Source organism: Struthio camelus, chromosome 5 (genome assembly GCF_040807025.1).
Source record: "Struthio camelus isolate bStrCam1 chromosome 5, bStrCam1.hap1, whole genome shotgun sequence".
Taxonomy (NCBI): Eukaryota; Metazoa; Chordata; class Aves; order Struthioniformes; family Struthionidae; genus Struthio; species Struthio camelus.
The window spans coordinates 23,634,945-23,653,833 of NC_090946.1; the positions used below are offsets into that span (position 1 = coordinate 23,634,945).

General features: G+C 44.8%; 1 protein-coding gene and 2 long non-coding RNA genes across 12 annotated transcripts in view; 1 reads left to right on the plus strand and 2 right to left on the minus strand.

Moving 5' to 3' along the window:
* Positions 1 to 6,150, plus strand: part of SWAP70 (switching B cell complex subunit SWAP70) — a 42,392-nt gene extending 36,242 nt beyond the window's left edge. For all 5 annotated transcript variants that reach the window (XM_068945051.1, XM_068945050.1, XM_068945049.1 and 2 more), the window contains 4 exons: positions 49 to 215; positions 1,024 to 1,222; positions 2,815 to 2,911; positions 3,946 to 6,150. In XM_068945051.1, coding sequence (XP_068801152.1) covers positions 49 to 215; positions 1,024 to 1,222; positions 2,815 to 2,911; positions 3,946 to 4,055 — 573 coding nt within the window. In that variant the 3' untranslated portion in view covers positions 4,056 to 6,150. The remainder of the gene's footprint in view (positions 1 to 48; positions 216 to 1,023; positions 1,223 to 2,814; positions 2,912 to 3,945) is intronic.
* A 209-nt stretch (positions 6,151 to 6,359) lies between these two features.
* On the minus strand, positions 6,360 to 9,487 carry LOC138067441 (uncharacterized). The gene is made up of 4 exons (XR_011141381.1): positions 9,395 to 9,487; positions 8,619 to 8,792; positions 8,135 to 8,249; positions 6,360 to 6,533 (listed from the first exon to the last, which is right to left on the minus strand). It is a non-coding gene; the product is annotated as an uncharacterized lncRNA (long non-coding RNA).
* A 1,635-nt stretch (positions 9,488 to 11,122) lies between these two features.
* LOC138067440 (uncharacterized) overlaps positions 11,123 to 18,889 on the minus strand; it is a 41,153-nt gene continuing 33,386 nt past the window's right edge. For 2 of the 6 annotated variants that reach the window (XR_011141376.1, XR_011141375.1), the window contains exons 5-8: positions 17,261 to 17,404; positions 17,068 to 17,165; positions 16,576 to 16,827; positions 11,123 to 13,308 (exon numbers count right to left, since the gene is read on the minus strand). This is a non-coding gene — a long non-coding RNA (uncharacterized lncRNA). Of the gene's footprint in view, positions 13,309 to 16,575; positions 16,828 to 16,860; positions 17,166 to 17,260; positions 17,405 to 18,889 lie in introns of those variants that run through there. The other 4 variants (XR_011141377.1, XR_011141378.1, XR_011141379.1 and 1 more) reach the window with 4 other exon arrangements.

Consider the following 18,889-nt stretch of genomic DNA (forward strand, 5'->3'; position numbering starts at 1 on the left):
AAACCTCAGTTAAATGGCTCATGCGTGTCCTCAATTCATGCTGCTTAGGTAAGACAAAAAATGGAAGAGCAGGTTGCTCAGAAGTCGTCTGAACTGGAACAGTATTTACAGAGAGTACGTGAACTGGAAGAAATGTATAAGCAGCTACAGGAAGCCTTGGAGGATGAGAAACAGGCACGTCAAGATGAAGAGACTGTAAGGAAACTTCAAGCCAGGTGTGACTTTTACCTAGCAGAGACTTATTTCTACTGATTTCCCCTCCTCCCTGCAAAGTAAGAATGAATACTCCTATGCCATACTGTTGAAGAGATTTTTTTTGGCATCCTGGACACATTGCTGGAAAGGGAGAGCGTTTTAAAGTAAAGGCAGAATGGATTTGTTCCTTAAGCTATGAAGTCTGAACGCTGCTATTTATGGTTTTTATAAATCTTTGATTTCTTAGTGAGAGTTCTTACCGGTGCGAGCACTCAGCGTTTTCAGAAAAGCAGGCTCATTTTTATTTTTCATGGGGTGTTGCACCTCTGTACATCTGAAAAATTGAGGCCCCCTCCCCCCAGTGCAGATTTTTCAGTTGTATATTTTATAAAGCAGTTAGCTATAAAATATGACTTTATGTCAGCCTGTATTTTATCACCGGTTTAAATTCAAGTTGATGAGGAGTTAAGCGTCCTCCTTCTCTTAAGGGTCCTGTTTAGAGTGGATATTCCTCTTCATACATTCAGTCCTGCTAAGACAATTAAGATAAACCTTGCATGTTTGTTTCTTCTGTGGTTTTCACTATTGTGCATCTGCGTTATTGACTAAATTCTCTGAACAGTGCTTTGTAGCAGTCAAACTACTGACAACCGCTGACAAGTTTTTATATCGAAGATGAGACAATTAGCAGTATTTTTACCGGCCTTCCAAAAGTTTAAAAAAAAAAAAGAAAAAAGAAAAAAAAAAAGCTAGGCTTTCCTGTAGGTATCCTACATAATGGATATAGCTTACTTTCACATGCAGTTAATATCGCAATCTCCATGGCAGATTACTGGAAGAAGAGTCTGCAAAGAGAGCAGAACTGGAAAAATGGCACTTGCAGCAGCAACAGACCATTCAGATGACAGAAGCAGAGAAGCAAGAGCTAGAAAACCAGAGACTGATAAAGGAACGGGCTCTTCAGGTTGCTATGCAACAACTGGAACAGCTTGAACTGGAAAGGAAGGAGGCCCTTGAGCAGTATGAGGTGAGCTGTTCTGTTCCTCAGCCCCTCGTACTTAGCCAGGTCTCATTCATTGTTCAGTGGTTTCACTGAATTTAACGTTCATCAGTGTCGTGCTCGTTGAAGGAGTAGGAAGATGCAGGTTTTCTAAAAACAGGTATGATTGTTACGTTGTTTTCTTCCCCAGAGCAGTGGATGTATTTGGAGTGGAGGGCAGCTTTCAGACATACTACCTACCCTTCTGTTCTTTTATGCCAAGTTATGCACAAGCCAGCCTAGTTACATCCTGAAATACTCTTTATCCTTCTGTCTTCTACTATAGACTAGTTATCTGTCTGCAGTCCCACTGCTGCCGTGATGAGCAGTGCCTCATGCTCTTGAGTGAGTTATCTGTGCAATGTTTTGATATAATGGGGCAATCTTTTTTTTCCCTACAGATTAAAAACGTAAGCGCTGCTGTAGGCACTTGGGGCTCAAAAAGATATTTAAGCATGTCGAGGATAGGCAGAAATTGGCCCACGTTCTCAACATGTGACAGTGCCTCGTATCCCAAAGGCCAGACCTGTGCCCTACTCCACTGAGAAGTGTTTTTGGTGAAGGTCGGTCAGTCGGGCAGCTGCGTTCGTGGAGCAAAGAGGAGTCCGAACACAGCTGAGGAGGGAGACCGAATTGAATCGCTGCATTCTTTCCGGGGCTAGAAGTGTTGATCCTGCATCTATTTGGATTAGAAAACAAAACATGACTAGAGTTGTGTTTAACTTGGGAGTGTATTTATGCTGTCTGTGCCCTTGGGCTTAACTATGTGAAGGATGAGCTTGATGCTGCAGTGCGCTGTCCTTTACTAGCACGGAATACCAGTATTGCAGGGACTGCAAGAAAGGGTCGTCTGAGAGACAGACTGGAGTAGTTGCAGCTTACTGTGCTGGTACATCATATGCCATCATGGGAGTTACTTTTGCATAACGCTTGCATGTTTCTAGATGACGTCTCCTGACTTTTTGTGCATAAAGCATAATTTGCTACTCCACACGACGGGCAGAATACAGTGGCCTTAAAATGAAAAACAGATGGTGGAGTAGGTCATTGGGACAGTTAAGTCATTATTTTAGAAATAACTAAACATTCTGGCCTTCCGTTCAGCGTGGAGCATTTGAAATTAACCCAAAGAGCAAGTCAGACTGAAGAGTAGGCCTTCCTGGCTGGAGGGTAGCAGTAGTGCTCCTTTCCACGTCTAACGTTTTATCATTTCTTATGGAGAGCGATGACTGCTAAATGAAAATGATCTTGGCTCAGAATGGAAAAGGCATCTTCCTGTTCTGACAACAGCAGCTTATGCTTTCAGTCTTCACGGAGATTAGTCGTACTACCTGTGTTGCTGCAGAATCTTACAAAAGCTGCTTATTTTTGGATTGTGGTTTGAAGGGCTTACTTTCGTGTGGCTATTGACTGACTAAGCTAGTTAAGATGGTGATCTGAAATGGAGCGCTCCTGTCTATACTCAGCACAGAGTGCTGGCTAAGATACGCTGGTTCAGTCTTTAGATTTAAAAGGGGCTTCTTTCTGCGTAAACGGCGTCAAGTTGTTCTTGTTTCCCAATGGGCTCTATCTTATTTCAGGAGGTTAAAAAGAAGTTGGAAACAGCAGCTAATAACACCAAAAGTTGGAAAGATAAAGTAGCTCATCACGAGGGACTAATTCGACTAATAGAGCCAGGTACGTCATCAAAAATCACAAATTAATCTTGTACTCATTCTGTCTCGTACAGTTTAGATTACCTAGTGATACGCTAAGTCTGCCGCTTCCTGTAATTTACTGGTTTCGCTGCAGCCTAAAAAACATTACTTTTGTCAAAACTGCTGATTGTAATAGGATTTCTTTCCAAGTACTACACTTGTCAGTTTTCCAAACGCCGCATTCAGAACCTCAGCGGAATGAGGCAAAACAGATGTCTGTGCAATAACACCCTCAAAATCCGGTGTGTGCAATACAGGACCAGCGCCAAAGGACCTTGGCTGATTAGATTAGTGCCGCTGAGGACTGGTCCTGTTTGAAATAGATTAGCAACGATGGGAGCAAATACAGGCTCTTACTTGCTCACGAGGAAGAGGACTAGGAAAGCCTGATACTTATGGTGGTGTGTCGAAATCGGAACAAAGTTTAAAAACTGGAAACTGTGAGGTCTTTACCTTCACTGGCCCTACTGTAAGTTTTTTGTTTTGTTTTGTTTTTTTTAAAACCCAAATCAAGACGCCAGCTGACCGTGGCGTGTTTGGGTGTTTCATGTAGTTAGCTTAAATACTGAATGCCAAAAAGAAGTAAAGACACCTTAAAAAACGGTCTTGATTTTTAGGAAAACCTTAATTTCTTTACCTGCATAATATGGCAGCTCAGAGGAAAATAGCTTTGTACTGCAGTTGATGGACATTTCCTTCAGGGGTGTCTGTAAAGGCAAGAAGGAGGGGGCGGTTACTAAGGCACAGCTGTTTTGGAGAAGAGGTGGGAGATACAAAGACTGCAGCAGTTCAGAACTTCTCACATGAATCGTCTTCGCTGACTTTGTCTCAGGCACTGCTCCCTCCTTGGTTATGTGGGTCCCTCAGGCCACTCTTGAGAGAGTTCCCAATCACAAAAGACACAGCACTTTCCAAATAATTCTGTAGTGACACTCAGCCTGTTCCACTGAGGGTATATGTGAGCAATGCTCAGTTGGAAATGTCCTGTTTTAAGTATTGTACTCTGTCTTCCAGGCTCCAAGAATCCTCACTTAATCACAAACTGGGGTCCAGCAGCCTTCACTGAAGCTGAACTTCAGCAAAGACAAAAGAGCTGGAAGGGGAAAAAGGCCGCTTCTGAGTAACAACAACGGTGGATGGTCGTTGAAATACCATTCGCAAACAGAAGCCCACCTTTGTTCTTTCTGCTTCGCACAGAACAGCTTGCTTATTTGCTTATGCAGATCTCAGTTTACTCAGCAGGTTGGGCCTTTTTACAAAGGAAATACTATTTACCACATAGGAGTATCTGTTCAGAGCTTGATTATTATAATACGTGGTGTTTGACAATACTCGCTGTTTTCCCTCACATTTCTAGAATTCTTCTATAGAGAACTTGTCAACGGAAAATTTTTATTTAACTGTAGCGTCTGACAGAGTTGTTCCTATGCTAGCTTGTAACAATCTGACAGCATCTAATCCATCAGGCAGTGTCACTTTCGAAAAATGAGGGAAGCAGTTGTTACATTGGTTCAGTTAGTTGGTATAATTTAAACCCAGGATCAATTACTTCTGAAGTTTCCGAACAACTCTGAGATATAAAGCATTACCTTTCTTTCCACTGAGTCGTCTTTTGTTTTTTCTCTGCCTGTTGCTCTTTACATGGTGGGGTTAGTGCTCAAATATGTTCTTCCTTAGTGAGGGGCAGACTGGCACCAGCGGGTGCCAGTTGCTGCTGACCAGCTTGTCTGGTTTCATGTCCTGTTTTCATCTGTTTGCAGGAATCCAGACAAAAGAATTGTAAATAAGCATGTGCAAAATGCTGCCATAAAGCATTTGGAAAAAGCAGTGATGCAAGATTTTCCTTGCACTGCTCCGTACTTGGGAAGTGCTTTTTTTTTTTTTTTTTTTTTTAAAAAAAAAAAAGGGAAGAAGAAGAAGAAGAAAAAAAAGGGAGAGCACCTTGAAAACCATATGCTTTCCATTCGTCCTTTAAAAGTTGCAAAATTTTGACTTACAGATTTCTGGAGAGGATGAATGGAAGATGATAGCACATACAGGCCAAGTATCATCTGTATCAAAGCTGTGTTTATACAAGAAATCTGATTATAACATGCCTGTGTTTAGATGCAGCATTCCGTCTTGTCTTATTCTTCACTGGAGCACAGATTCTGGAAAAAGTAGTAATACAAGAAGAAAACTAAATTTCACATTTTTATGAGATGAAAAACGACAAATAGGTAGCAGTACTGCTTTAGAAAAAAAGTACTTGGTGTCAATGAAGTGATTTCAGTATTTCTAGTAACTAAAGCATTCCAAAAAGCCTGCTTACTGCTTTTCCTCAAAATTCTCTCTAGGGAAAAGCCAGTTACTTCTGTTTCTTTAGGGAACGGGAACAAGTGTGATTTCGCTTTGCAGAAGTTCTACACCAGAGAAGTCAGTCTACTGCTAAGTGAAATAATGCTCATGCTAAACTGCACAGACATTTTGAGAAATGAGATCCCTTGTGAGCAGCAGGTGCCCAGCGGCGTAGCTTGTTAGTCAGCTTTGACCTTTGTATGTACACCAAACATGTACACTGAGCTTTGAGCACTTAGCTGAACTAACAAGTAAGTGTTAAATTATTTTCAGTAAATATGAAGTGAATGTTTAAGACAGATAACCAGGACCTGTGTCCAGCGCTGTGATACTCGGATCTCAGAAGAGCAGAAGCAGCAGTACAAAGCTGATCTTCAGATGTGAAAGGCAATAGCATTTTATTTGCCTGTTAATTAAGACTCACTCAAATACTGGATCTTCTCAGACGTTTACTCTCTGCGGTTATATTTTTATACTAATTGAAATTTTTAATGTTTTGGTAAAGAGTGCTCAAGAGGAAATCCAGTATCTTCCTATTTATATTTACTGTACAGGAAAACAGTAGTTCTTTAGCTTGCTAACAAGGCCTTTAAAAAACTGATTTTGTTTACAGAAGAAATGTGAAAAAACTGTAATAGAAATACTAATGGATACATTGTTAACCTTTGCTAAAGGAGATGGAACAGTATTTTTAACTACCCAACACCTTTTTACACGGAAAGCAGAAGGTGTATTGGGCTAAACTCCCCCTCTCCCCCCCAAACAGTCTTTATTTTGGACAACTATTTTTTAAGAACACCAAATGATGCATGTTTTCCTCCTTTTTACTGTTCTTTAGAATTGGCTATTTAATAAAGTAATGCAGAGTCATTTACAAATTAATTACTGGTTCTCTGTATGCTTTGGGGGGGGGGGGGGGGAGTCCTTCAGAATATAAGCAAATACCAGTAACTGTTGGGTGAAAATACTAATATTTTGAAGAAAGAAACATATTCTTAATAGTCTGATCCACGGTGTTAGAATTAAAGCCGTAACAGAGATGCTGGTGATACAGATAATCAACTTTGTCTTAAAGGCAGCACTTTTCTTACACGTCCATATGCAGCATTCCTTAATGCAGTGTTCCGACATGTGCTTCTGTGGGCAAAACGGCTCTAAATAAAAATGTGGTCCACATAAGTCTTTCTGTAGTTTTGTCCTGGTCACCATTAAGCAGAAGAAGAAACGAGACGCATCTCCTTCTAGCACTGCTGGCACTGACGGCTCTGCCAAATTAATTTAAGTTTCACGTAAAGTGTTGCCTAGTGAGAAGGGGAGAAAAAAAATCAAAAAGCAAACAAATGACTTCTGAGCAAAAATTCCACTTCAGCCTAAGACCACTGAAGCTGTGCTACTCCTAGCATTCAAAGAGAGAGAGTAGTGGTGTGAGTCACAGTCACCATGTCTCATGAAACAGTGCAGCATGGAAAAAAACACAGCTCACCCCCCCCCCCCCCCAACTGAGCGACCATTTCCGCTAAGTCCAAAGGTTACAATACTCTTATTCCAAAAGACAAGTGAAGCTGGTAGCGATGCGGCTAGCCTCAGTGAAATGTCGTGCTCTCCAAGGCACTGTTTTTAAGACTTTATGCCTGTTCTGTGCCTGAGACTGCTTGCAAAAAATCCTGTAACCACCAGACTTACCTGCACCTGTGCAACCCTGAAGAGGGCAAGGGAAAGCTACCTCTGTTGCTGTTCTTGCAATGTCAACAAGCTGCATTGGATATGTCAGTCGTCTTTGTCTGCCAGATCCTGTTTTACCTTCTGCTGAGGGTGGAAGTAGCAGGCAAACCAATAGCAGTGTCTATAGCAGTGCCTTTTTCCCCCCAAGACAAAGCGGAGTTTTTTTTGCCCTGTGACTATTTTATGGAGCTGACTGTATGAGAATGATACATCCTTATTCACTCATTCCCAAATTGTAACAAGCAAGTTTCCAGCAACTCATCTTACTTCTGTTTAACTTCCTGAGTGCACAGCCAAACAGGCAAAGCTTAGACAGAGCAGCAACACTGCATGAGGACAACTTCTGTAGCTAAGGGGGGAGGAAAAAAAAAAAAAAACAAAAAACCCCAAGCAACCTTTCAGTCATTGGGGAACAGTAGCTGCATCATCCATTTCTGTGGAAGTGAGCTGAAAACACCTGCTCTACTTTTAGCTTCATTACATGAAGTCATTAATTGTTTTGATCAAACTAGTGTGTGGCCAGGACAGGGGATGGTCACCATAAGCGCTTTTAGTCCTGTGAGCCAGAGAGGTAATAACAGGAGCAGAGATGAGGAATTATAATGTGCCATGAAGTTATCATCTCTTGTAAAACTAAAAAAACTCCCACCACACTAAAAAAAAAGATTTTTCGACCCCCCCCCCAAAAAAAAAAAAAAATCAGATGAAGCCTTGCCAATACTGCCTGGACTAGGCTGTTTATTTGCTAACTGTGGCCACTTTTGTTTTTTCCAACTTTCCCATCAAAGGTGGGAGCCCCCATTGTGCACCAGGCCCTGGGCCCTGCGTCATGTCTGGACGCCAGCTGCCATCTGGTGGCAGCTTAGCTCTTAAGCACTGTAGCTTTCCCAGCATCAAATTAGTAACAGGAGTGGCATTTTTTTTTGGGGGGGGGGGAGGGGTTGTTACTCACACTATTAACATATTCCTTAGTGCAAGACAATGGGGGGGGGGGAAAAAAAACCCACCCCACCATTCAGCTGAGGGGAAGCTGCTCTCTCATTTAAGACCCGTCACGCATTCCCCTTCAACAACTGGAACAGCCATTTACAAGAAAAAAAAAAAAATGCAATGATGTAAAAAGGCTGAACAACAATTCACTGACCCAGGCCTGTGGCTGTATTACAATTACCATGCTGCTGTCATCATTGTACTCAGCCTTCAGTGACAGTCTTCTCAGCTTAGTATATGTATGTGACTCCCAGAGATATCCCATGAGCCTAGAAAACAAGTATTTTATATTATCAGTGTTACCATGGGCCTAGAACAAAAGGATGCCCAAGGTCTTGCATCTATGTTAGGACTAGTTTGGGGGGAGAGGGAACAAAAAACCAAAAAACCAAAAATCCCCCCCCCCCCCCCCCCAAAAAAAAAAAAAAACACCTCTAAACCCATGAGCTATGCAGTCAGCTACATCGGCCAGCAACCTCTTCCAGCTGCAGCGTGACGCCTGGGCTGCCATTACAGGCCCCGCTAAAAGCAGTAACTAGCAAGAGCCAAAGCAGAGAGGATGACAGGCTCAAGAGCATGAGAGCCAGGGCCCGGGGGGGGGGGGGGGGCGTGGGTGTGTGTGTACAGACAGTCATTACCTGTAACTGGTGTTCTCCCAGGTGCCTTGTCTACGTGGCTGATTTATCTTTCATCCACCTTCAGTTCGCCCTTAGCCTATCAAACTGTTCATTGGACTGCTGGCTGAAAGACGCTCTGAGGCTGCAAGAACGGACGAGGCCAGAGACAATGCCCATGATAGTGAGAGAGGACCACTGATTAACAAGGACACCCCAAAAAAAAAAAAAACCCAACACACAGAGATAAGTTAAATATGCAACCCTCACTTCCCCACTAGTCATTAACTCTTTTTTTTGGAACATCTTAATAACAATTTTTAAAAAGTGCATCCAAAAAAAAAAAGAGCCCATCTTAGCCAGTGCACTCCTTGGTCTTTTGTCTGCACAAAGGCGCTTGCTCTAGTACCAGCTTTATACACTGTTATTAATATCATTGCTAATTAATAAATAGCGCTACTTGCAACAGTTCACTCAATCACAGCCACGCATACCGTTACAGGAGCAGGGTGTAACAGCTTCATGCACATGCTCATCTGCCCTTCTGCCCAGTGCTGCCTGTTTTCAAAGCATGCAAAAGCAATGTGTTCATGCAATGCAGGCTCCATCACAGAGGGCCTACACAAGCGCGTTTGGCCATAAGCAGCATGGATCACAAGCTCCAGCGTAGCCAAGCTGCAAGCCTGCATTAGCTGGTCTTGCCCGCAGTGCACGATGTGGCCATGTGTCTCTCTCTCTTTTTTTTTTTTTTTTAAAAAAACCTACCTTGACCAACAAGTTTAATCTGCACATGCTCATACCTCAGAAAGGGTGACAAACTCAAGCATCACGACGTTTCAGAAGCAGTCTGTGCTTCTGCAGGGCTGCCATTCATAAGCGCTTTCAGTGCCTAGGAGAATATGGGCATTTCAACAAGTCTTTCTGCTCTGAAGATGCTCATGCTGCTTAGCACTGCAATAACTCGTAGAAGGGTATTGTAACAGCCTTCCCCCGGGTAACAGAGAGCAGCTTCAGAGACAGCCCGGAGAGATTGTTTCTGCCTGTTGTGTGTCTCAGACTACCTGATAAGTCCCAAAACCAGAGCATCTCCATACTTGCTCTGTTCCTGTTTTTTGCAGATGTGGGAACAGGAGGCAGCCGGGCATGAATCACTGGCTGCTGGGCTCCGCACAGCCATGCATGGTCCCTCTTGCAAAAGAAACGTGCCTGACAGGCGCTCTGCATGCTGGTATTGGTGCCGCCTTTCTTTCTGGGTTTGCAGCAGTTTCCCCAGGGCTCCTTCACTGTCACCCTTACACACGGCAAGCACCAAACCAGCAGCTATTCTCAGGCCATCTCAGGGTGAGATACCCTCCCTGCTGGCCAGCAAAAATCCAGAGCATGTATTCCTTGAAATCACTTTTCCAAGGGAAGGAGCAACCAAGGGCCAGCACAGGGCATGGGAGTGGTACAAGAATCAGCTCATTAAAGGAAAAAAGGAAGCCACAGCGGGTGCTAAAAGCCATGGCCAGGCAGGGCTGCTCCTTAGCGCGTCTGCCCTCGCTCCGCAGAGAGCTGCGCCAGTCCCTCTCGCCTAAGAAGGCGCCTCTGCTGCCATTTCCCTCCACTCACCGGGACTCTGGCCATTCAATCCCACTGCTACTAGATGCGAGCAAGCTGACAGCGCACCCAGTTAGCAGGCATTAATTACCGAGCAAATTCGACGTACTCTGGCAAGAAGCCAGCACCGCTGTGTTACCAGAGAACGCGGCAGTGAGCCCCAGGCACGGCGCTCACCAGGCACGCACCACGCGTGCACCGCTGCCAGGCTAACAGGGCTGTACAGGCACTACTCCTCCCCCTCTTTCCTGTTCTTTTTTCATTTTTGTTTTGCCCCTCCTGATCAGCCCTGACTCCCCATATGCCAAAGAAGCGCTAGAAGAGCGACACGATTTTTCCAAGGCCCCCGGCTAATGATCAGGACCCGCTGCACAGGAATCGGCCAGCTCCTGCCCCGGCAGGCCAGCAAAGTATTTGCAGCTGCTCCCCGAGAGAGCAGGAGAACAATGAGAAATACCAGCTCCGCCGCAGGAATGCGGGAGATACCGTGGCGGGGGGCCTTGGGCGTCTGGGCAGGATTTACTCATGGCTTGGCTGCAGACCAGAGGTTGCCATTTCACCAGCACTGCCGTCAGGGCCAGGGTGACATCAGGAATGCTTCGCCGGCGTCCCTTCCCTGCCGCAGCCGCAGCCGCCGCTCGCGCTGGACGCCAGATGGCAGGCAGACACCGCCGCACAGCCCTCCAGCACAGGCGCTTCGGAAAACAGCTTTCAAAAGTAAAGCCTGTCTTTTGTAGGCTTCTACCTAAGCACATCTGCAGATCATGTTTTGAAAGGCAGATTCACACAAATGCAGTACAACGTCAGTTTTTTTTTCAGCTGAGTCAGTAGCATGCTTTGAGCTATACTATTCAGGCCTGTGCAGTAAAACTCCCCAGTAATGCATAAGGAAAAACGATTTATGTGCAAGGAAAGCACAAGCAACACTTAACTAAAACCTTTTAATACGGTTCTGATGACTTGTCTTACCACAGAAAAGTAAAGAGAGCCAAGACCAGCTATCTTATGAATGAGAAGGGTATCAGCACACCGAAGTCATCGCAGCATGGGGGACTGACCTAATTGCAACGGCTGGGCAGCAGCAATGCACCTCACCCCCTTGTTCGCTCTGGGTACACCAGTTACCTCGGCTTACTCCGGTGACTGAAAACAGGGTCTGCACCCATAAGTCTGAAGGCTCAATTTTACTCGGAGCGTCAGACAGTTACTCTACTGGGTAACATTTTCCCTAAACAACTTACGAACCTTAATCCAATTTTGAAATGGAGGGAAGGCTAATATTGCATTCCATTACTTCAGCTCACAACTGCTTGTGTTATCAACTCCTGAGAAGTGAGGCTGGACCTTTTTTTCCCAGAAACGTCGTGTCGGCCCACAAAATCCTTGTTCTGTCTTAGTTTAGCAACCAAAAGGGGGAAGTTTTCAACCTCCAAAAATAAATCAAAGCCACCATGATGCCTGCAGGGTATTTGTTTCTCCCTAGGAACGTGAACCTGGTGGTTTAGTTTAAGAGAGATTAAGCTAACTCTCACATTTTCTACATTCCTCTTTTTCCTGATATATCAAGATCGACAGGTTTGAACTGTTGTTTTAATGAAAACCTACTACTCCTGAGAGGGTTTCCTGTTTTAGAAAGATGATATTTCAGAGCTACAAAATTCCAAACAAGTTGACTTGCTCTCACCTTCGTCAGGTCCCTTAACCTCCTTACGCCTCGCTCGTCTGCTGATGAAGCGTGACTGATACTGATCAATAGAACAGCACTGAGGCTAATGAATGTCTGCAAAATACTCTGTTGTCCCTAAAAGGAGGGCTCACTCTTCAAGGGATACCATGACCAGCTCTCCACGAGGCACACATTGCTTCGTGCGGCCTCTGACTGCGCAATCCTCTCAGCGCCTGGAGCCCCCCAGCTGCGCCTGCCCCCTGCGCCATCCCCTGCCAGCTGCTGACAGAGGGAGCTCAGGCTCCTTTATGGTTACTTCTCTAATCCCTGGCTATGGAGGCAAACCTCCTATGAGCTGTTTGGTAACAACCGCAAATTGAAACAGCCCTTAATTCTAATTAACTGGCGCTAAATCACCATGTTGTTAAGACCCAAAGCATCAAGAAAAATCACAGCAGTAGTCACAAAGTCGCCCTGCACTCTGAGCCAAACCCTCCTTACTCGCCTCCAATTTGGGTTAATGAAGCAACCCCAGGTTAAGTTATCCCCTCTCCGGCAGATGAGGGGCACAAACCATCCTGGGTACCTCTAAACGTGACAGACCTGGACCCTCTATCTCTGCACACCATTTTTGCAGCTTGACTCAGAGCAACACGACTTGCAGGTGGGTGCAAATCACTTGCTGAAGGCTCAAGCATGTGTGTTAAGCCTGCAAATACATCAGGAGCCCCTGAGTATGTTTTTAGTCTAAAAAGGCTGATTTTCAGCTCCCGCTTTTGTTAATTCTGCAACTCACAATGTCACTTTCACTGGTCCTTCCTTTCTGCTAAAGGTAATTTAGGTTTCGCCAACTGTTGTAGCAATTTAGAAGCTCTAGTATGTAAAAACACTTTCTTGCGTTACAGAAGCGCCTCTGCATTGTAAAATGCATTACAAAGGGGAAGGAGCCAGTCCCTTGTACACTTCTCGGGCTGCTGTCCTGGCAGAAAAGGACCACTGGCAGCTTGTAAGGCATGGAAAAAAGACTTATTGCCCAGATTCTGGAAACACAGTCGAAGCTGCCTGGGCTGGGCAAACAGGCACTCATTTCTCAGCACTAGTCCCTGGAGATGCGTGTTTGCTGACGTCAAGACTGTCACTGTTATTGCAGGCCTCTCAGGACTTGAAAGGTTTTATCTGCGAGCTGTATTCCAGCCCGCAGTGCAGAGAAGCTCCTCAAATTCTTCTGATAGGGATGGCTGAGGCGCGAGAACACTGAGTTCTTTCGACCTCTCCCTACTAAACGTGCTCTAACTCTGTAACCGATTGTTTTAGGAAATCTCTGAAACACATATTTTTGAGAAGCCCGTTGCTCTCCTGTTTGACTCGGAAATCTCTCTGGAATGTCACTGCTTCCTGTTTGAACTCTTCTTTTAAAGCCAAGTTTTCTTTCCACTATGCCAGAGAAGCCTATAAAAGAAGGGAATACAGCAATACTTAGGAAAGCACTCATTTGATGTTCAAAAGCTCACAAGTGCAACACCCAGGAATGCACAATGCTGAGAATTACATGCCCATTAGGCAAACGGGAAAGCCTCTGATGATTTTCAAAGCTAGACTTTCATCCCATCACTTCTATCTGGATGTTATATTTGGGGAGACTCAAAAGACTCTTCCAAGTTTTAGCCTGTTACGAGGGAAGGGTTTTCTGCTAATTTCCTACCCCTTTTTGGCATACATTAGTATTATTTCTTTTCTCCTGTGTTGGTGCTTAGAAAAAAAAAGTATTACTCTCACCCCTTCGCATTTCAGGCAGATGAAGCATTTCATAAGCTGAGCTCACTGAGCCTCCCAACGCTCCTCAAGGGCAGGGGGTGGCTGGTACTGAGGGGACGCTGAGGCTCAACAGCTCCCTAGCAGGGCTGGAGCGGAGCCGGCAGCCTCGATGACCGGGCTGGCGGCAGGGTGACATCTCACTGCCCCAAAGGGCCCCAGTGAGCTGGTTCACGTCTGGTACAGCCGCGCAAAGCTGCGTGTGCTCTGCGATGCAGACACCCCCTGGGGTCCCAAAGTCACAGGATGAAAAACTGATCCTTCCTTTTGGCCCAGATCCCGACTAGACACATGCACATGCTTAGCACGTGAGTGGTTACGCTCATCTCCATGGAGCAATCTATGTGCTCCAGCCGCCGTACATTTGGGAGTGGGGGAAGAGAAGGACACTTGGTTCTTCGGCTGCCTGTTTTACATACCACTAGCAGAGATCCCACCCAAGGGACAGCCGTGCATCAGGACTCAGAGATCTGAACTATACAGCTATTTTTATTTCCATTACTTGTAGCCTTGCTGAGACCTGTTAAGAATTATCTGGGATATTGCACCCTAGACGAGTCGAAACAACAGGTCTTGCTGCAGACTGTCTGCATTTAGTGGGATGATTTAGTTACTGCTTTCCCCCCACCCTGTCTTCTTCCTTATTCCCATTAGTGACACGCTGGCTGAAGAGAAAAGTTATTCATGCTCTAGAAATGTAATATTTACTCAAAACAATTTTTATTTGGCTTGGCCTCTTCCCAGTGCCATAAAGTGATAGCCAACCCCAAGTGCTTACATAGACAACATGTGCATCTGAGTCATATTTATGATCCCAGTTATAAAAAGCACACAATCTTGTTGTTTGGTGCAATGGGATGAGACTGAAGGCATCAGCACGTCTTGAGCATAGCCTGTCTCTGGAATCTGCAAAAATTTGCCATGCTCCAAATTTAGAACTTGTGGGTGGAAGCTAAGGCGGGAGCCAACTTTTTATACCATTACATCACAGGAATTGAGGGCTTAATGCCAAAGGATCCAAGAAAATTAATAAAGAGCAGAGGCTCCCCAGCTGTTTGAATTTAAAGTCACGGCAGAGAGGTAATTATTAATAAAAGTGGCTTTATTCAGAGCATAGTAATCTCATTGCTCAAATTGAACATATCCCCTCCTTAGTGCAGTTTACTATTCTGCTGGAACTTGTAAAGATAATAGTTAAGAATTAACATCTGTAATAGATAGGCACAGTGAAGCCAAGATCATTCTAGATAGAGGACACGCTCCAGCGATAACTTTCAAGCTAAATAACATGCAGCGAGCACACACGTTTGCCAGTGGCATCACTGCTCTCCTGGCTGCAGAAGGTGGCTGGAATGTGGCGTGCGTTTTTCCAGCTAAAACACACAAGGTCTCCAATGGACAGCGATCAAAGCCACATCCAGCTAATTTGAAGAGTAATTCAATTTGTTTGACCTCCCCGAGCTGGGGCAGCCAGTGTAAACTCACATGTCACAGCCTCCCAGGAGCAGACAGTGAAGCATCAGGGCCCATTACCAAGATGCAGGGGGTGAGCTGACTGACCTTGCTATTCGTTACGTGACTCACGACTGCCATGCCGAGACCCAGGCCTCAGGACCGGGTCCAAATCCCGAAGCGTGCTACAGCCTTCCTCCTCTCATGCCAGCTTAAGGCCAGTCAGAAGTTTTTTCCCCGTTTAAACGCAACACAGGCACACCTGCAACACTGCTTGGCCTGACAGTGGAGTCCAGGGCCACTGGACACCGCTTTCTGCGCTTCATGAGGAACAGAGCACACCACAGACATCCTCCTAGCTCCAGCAGCTAACCCAGTACCCCCAGCAGGACAGACTTCACAGAAAGCAAAAACTGGGTCTGCAAACGGAAAGGGGTTGCAGCGGTCTGATCCTACTACTCCGCGTACCAAGGACGAGGCACAGTCTTGCCACACAACACATAGCTAGACCAATACAACGATGTCTTAGGGAAAGGAAAGGGGCTCCCCTGTCACTTCAACCACAGATCGATTGACACGCAGCCTCACAGATTTCCAGCTCATGCTCTGCTCAAGCATACAGAAGAACTTTGAATAATTAAAAATTCAGGTTTGCGTTCTCTGGGAAGTTCAACTATTTCCCTTTTATGGCTAAGTAAACTGGGGTGATAAGCAACTAAACGTTTATTCACAGGAATGATATTGCCAGCAAATCAAACAACAGAGTTCCCAAGGAGACACTCCTGCACCCACATGTATCATATCACGTTTGCACATGCGTTCCCTGGAGCAACGCATACCAAACTGCCTTGCTTGCCAATACCCCACTGACAGAGTCAGCAAGGCAAAGACCAGAACATGCAGCTTCCAACATCCAGCGCTTTGGTTTAAGCATCCACACACATACAGCATCCTTCTCCCCAAGAAGGGGAGACCGTAACCAAAAAAAAAAAAAAAAAAAAAAAAATTTAGGCGGGGACCACAGGGTCACAATTTCCACTACAGAAGCGAGACAGTTGCCGTTAGGGAAATTTGAGGGATAAATAACAAAAATCAAGTCATTCTCTACTTGTTAAAAGTGGAGTTTCCATCTGCAAGCACGTGCGCGCGCGTGCGTGCGTGCAGGAGGCGTTACAAGATTCCAGGCTGCGTTATCAGATAAACCTCCTGTGTTTTATCTAGAAAAATAACTACACCAGCCGTTCATACTTGCCAGGGAATCCAGAGAGAGACTTTGGCTTTTGTTGAAGTACTAGACTTGCTGTTTTTCTCCAGTGCATAGTTAATCGTGCTACTCTGTGTATTTTATTTCTTGTGAATAACTGTGAACATCCCAAGATTAAAAAAAGAACAGGCTTATTAACCACCCCATGTACAGTTAGGAAATGCCAGCAGAAAAGACACACAACTCACAGCAGTAAGCTGAGACGCTGTAGGTGAGCCAGGAGAGCTTCCGCTTGCCGCTTTTCTTTGTGACGGGAGAGGTCTTGTGAACCTGAAGCCTGGCTTGCTCTTGAGGCCAGCTAGTCTAGGCACCTGTGGCCAGAAAGCATCTGAAACTACTCTTACAGCATTTCTGCAGTTCAGCAAAAACGGCACGAGATGACTTTGAGGAGGGACAGTGCAGGGTTTCCTTTACCACTGAAAAACACCTGCAACACGGGACTTAAAAAGAGGAATGCACCTTAGCAACTGGATACCTTTCAGAGGAATTTATTTTAAAAGACGATTATCAGGGACAGAAAGCACCCTCCAAAACTACCACCAGATATTTGCCATGATGTGATCTGTAGAACCTGAACCACTCCACTGCTGACAAAACATTAAGCTAAGAAAAAGGAAAGACTGCTTATTTCCTGTTTGGGTGCCCCAAAATAGGTTCTGTCTGAAGAGCGACAATTTTACCAGCAGTTTTCAGGCTGTCAATTCACAGCTTTCCAATGTATGCTCCATCTTGCACTGGAGAGAGTCTGCGACCATATGCCACTGCCCCTCTGACGCATCTATATAAGATGGGGGACCAAAAAAAAAAAAAAAAAGTTGAAGAGGCAGCCTTAAATATACTGCTTCATGAATCCCAGGTGTGGGGAATACCTACCTGTCAGAGCCAGATCCTGGATACTCAGAATATATATCAAATATATAGATATGTAATATACACATACATATACACATGGCACATCCAGCCACCTCAGCCCTTCCTTTCAGCCACTGCAGTATAATAACCTCACTTCCTGGAGCTCTGCATTAGAAAAATAATTGTAATAAGCAAGTAATTCTATGGAAATAAATGAAACATTCTTCAACAGAACTGACTGCAGCTATAACCCAGCAAGTTTCTAACCCATGGCTAATCTCCAGCTCTCTTCCCACTGAAGTCAGCAGCAAACCCTCCCACCACATCCACAGTCATTAGAAATGCAGCAAGCATTTAAAAATTTGGAGACCTTGCCCATTCTTACAAATGGGTAGGAGTCAGGTTTCCAAAATGCTTTTTTGGCTGAATAGAAACTTCCTTCCCAAAAAATCTCTTTGTTTCCAGCAGAGAATCCCTTATTTCAATAGTAGCTCCAGATGCAGCCATCCATTAACCTATTTACAAGTTGTTCCCTCGGCAATCCGCTTCCAGCAACGGTGACAATAATTACATTTGATGACCTAATTTACCTTCCGTTGCACTAAGGTTGTGAAGAAAGACAGCTAGACTAAGGACCTATCTTCTCTTCCGGCATTGCAGCTTGTAAAACCAACGCAAACCAGTAGCACAGAAATTCATGTGAATATATAAAATATGGAGAAAAGTTTTATCCGAAGGTGGATTTGTGGCTTTTTGATTTGATTTTGAGCATGAGATTTTTAAAAGTCTCAAACCCTGAAAGTGAGGAACCTTGGTGGTGCCTTACTTCCCAGCTGCTTCTTTAAAAGATGAGTCACTTAAAAAGCATGGAAAGTATTAAGAGTCATAGCTTTGATGTCTTTAATAGAAATTTGGGACGGATTTGAAAGACGCAAGGAAACTGCCCTTGTTTCCTCCTGGAATGGCAGCCTGACACAACTGCTGCTGTTGAACAAGCCAGCGACCAAAAGGCTGCTGCAGGCGAGCCCAGCAGCGGGCCCATGAACTCGTCCTCCCAATCAAGTTTATAGTTGGATCCTAATAGGCCCCGCAAACAAACACTCGTGTTTATTGTAACGGAATGAACAGAATGTACTACAGAGAATATGAGTCACTTTTCCATAGGACGCCTGTCTATTCTCCGGGTTTAAATCATGAAATATTGCACCTCTTATTTGCAGTTTGCTGTACAAAGTTTTAATGAGTTCATCCCAACGAGCTGTAGGCCTGCCACATAAAAACTGATTCATTTGCCTTGTGAAAATAAGCGTGCCTTTTGACAGGACGCTCTGCACTAGGCCCTACTAAATCAGCCGTAGAGGCTAGACTCTCTCACAGGTGGTTTTAGTCTTGAGCACTTTTTGAAAATGAAAATATGCAGCCAGTTTCAGCAACATGTAGGCTGTTTTCCCTTGGGCAACAGGCTATCCTGCTGTCTCTGAAATGCCCCTCCTCCTTTGCACAGACTGAATCTTTTAAATTTGCAGCCTTAGAAACATTCGTTCCTATAAGGAAAGGACTTCTGAGAGGGGCATTGAAGAAGTGATTACATTTTTATTTCCTCCCCCCCCCCAAAAAAGAAAAAAAAAAAAGCTGCCTGTTAGATCAGAG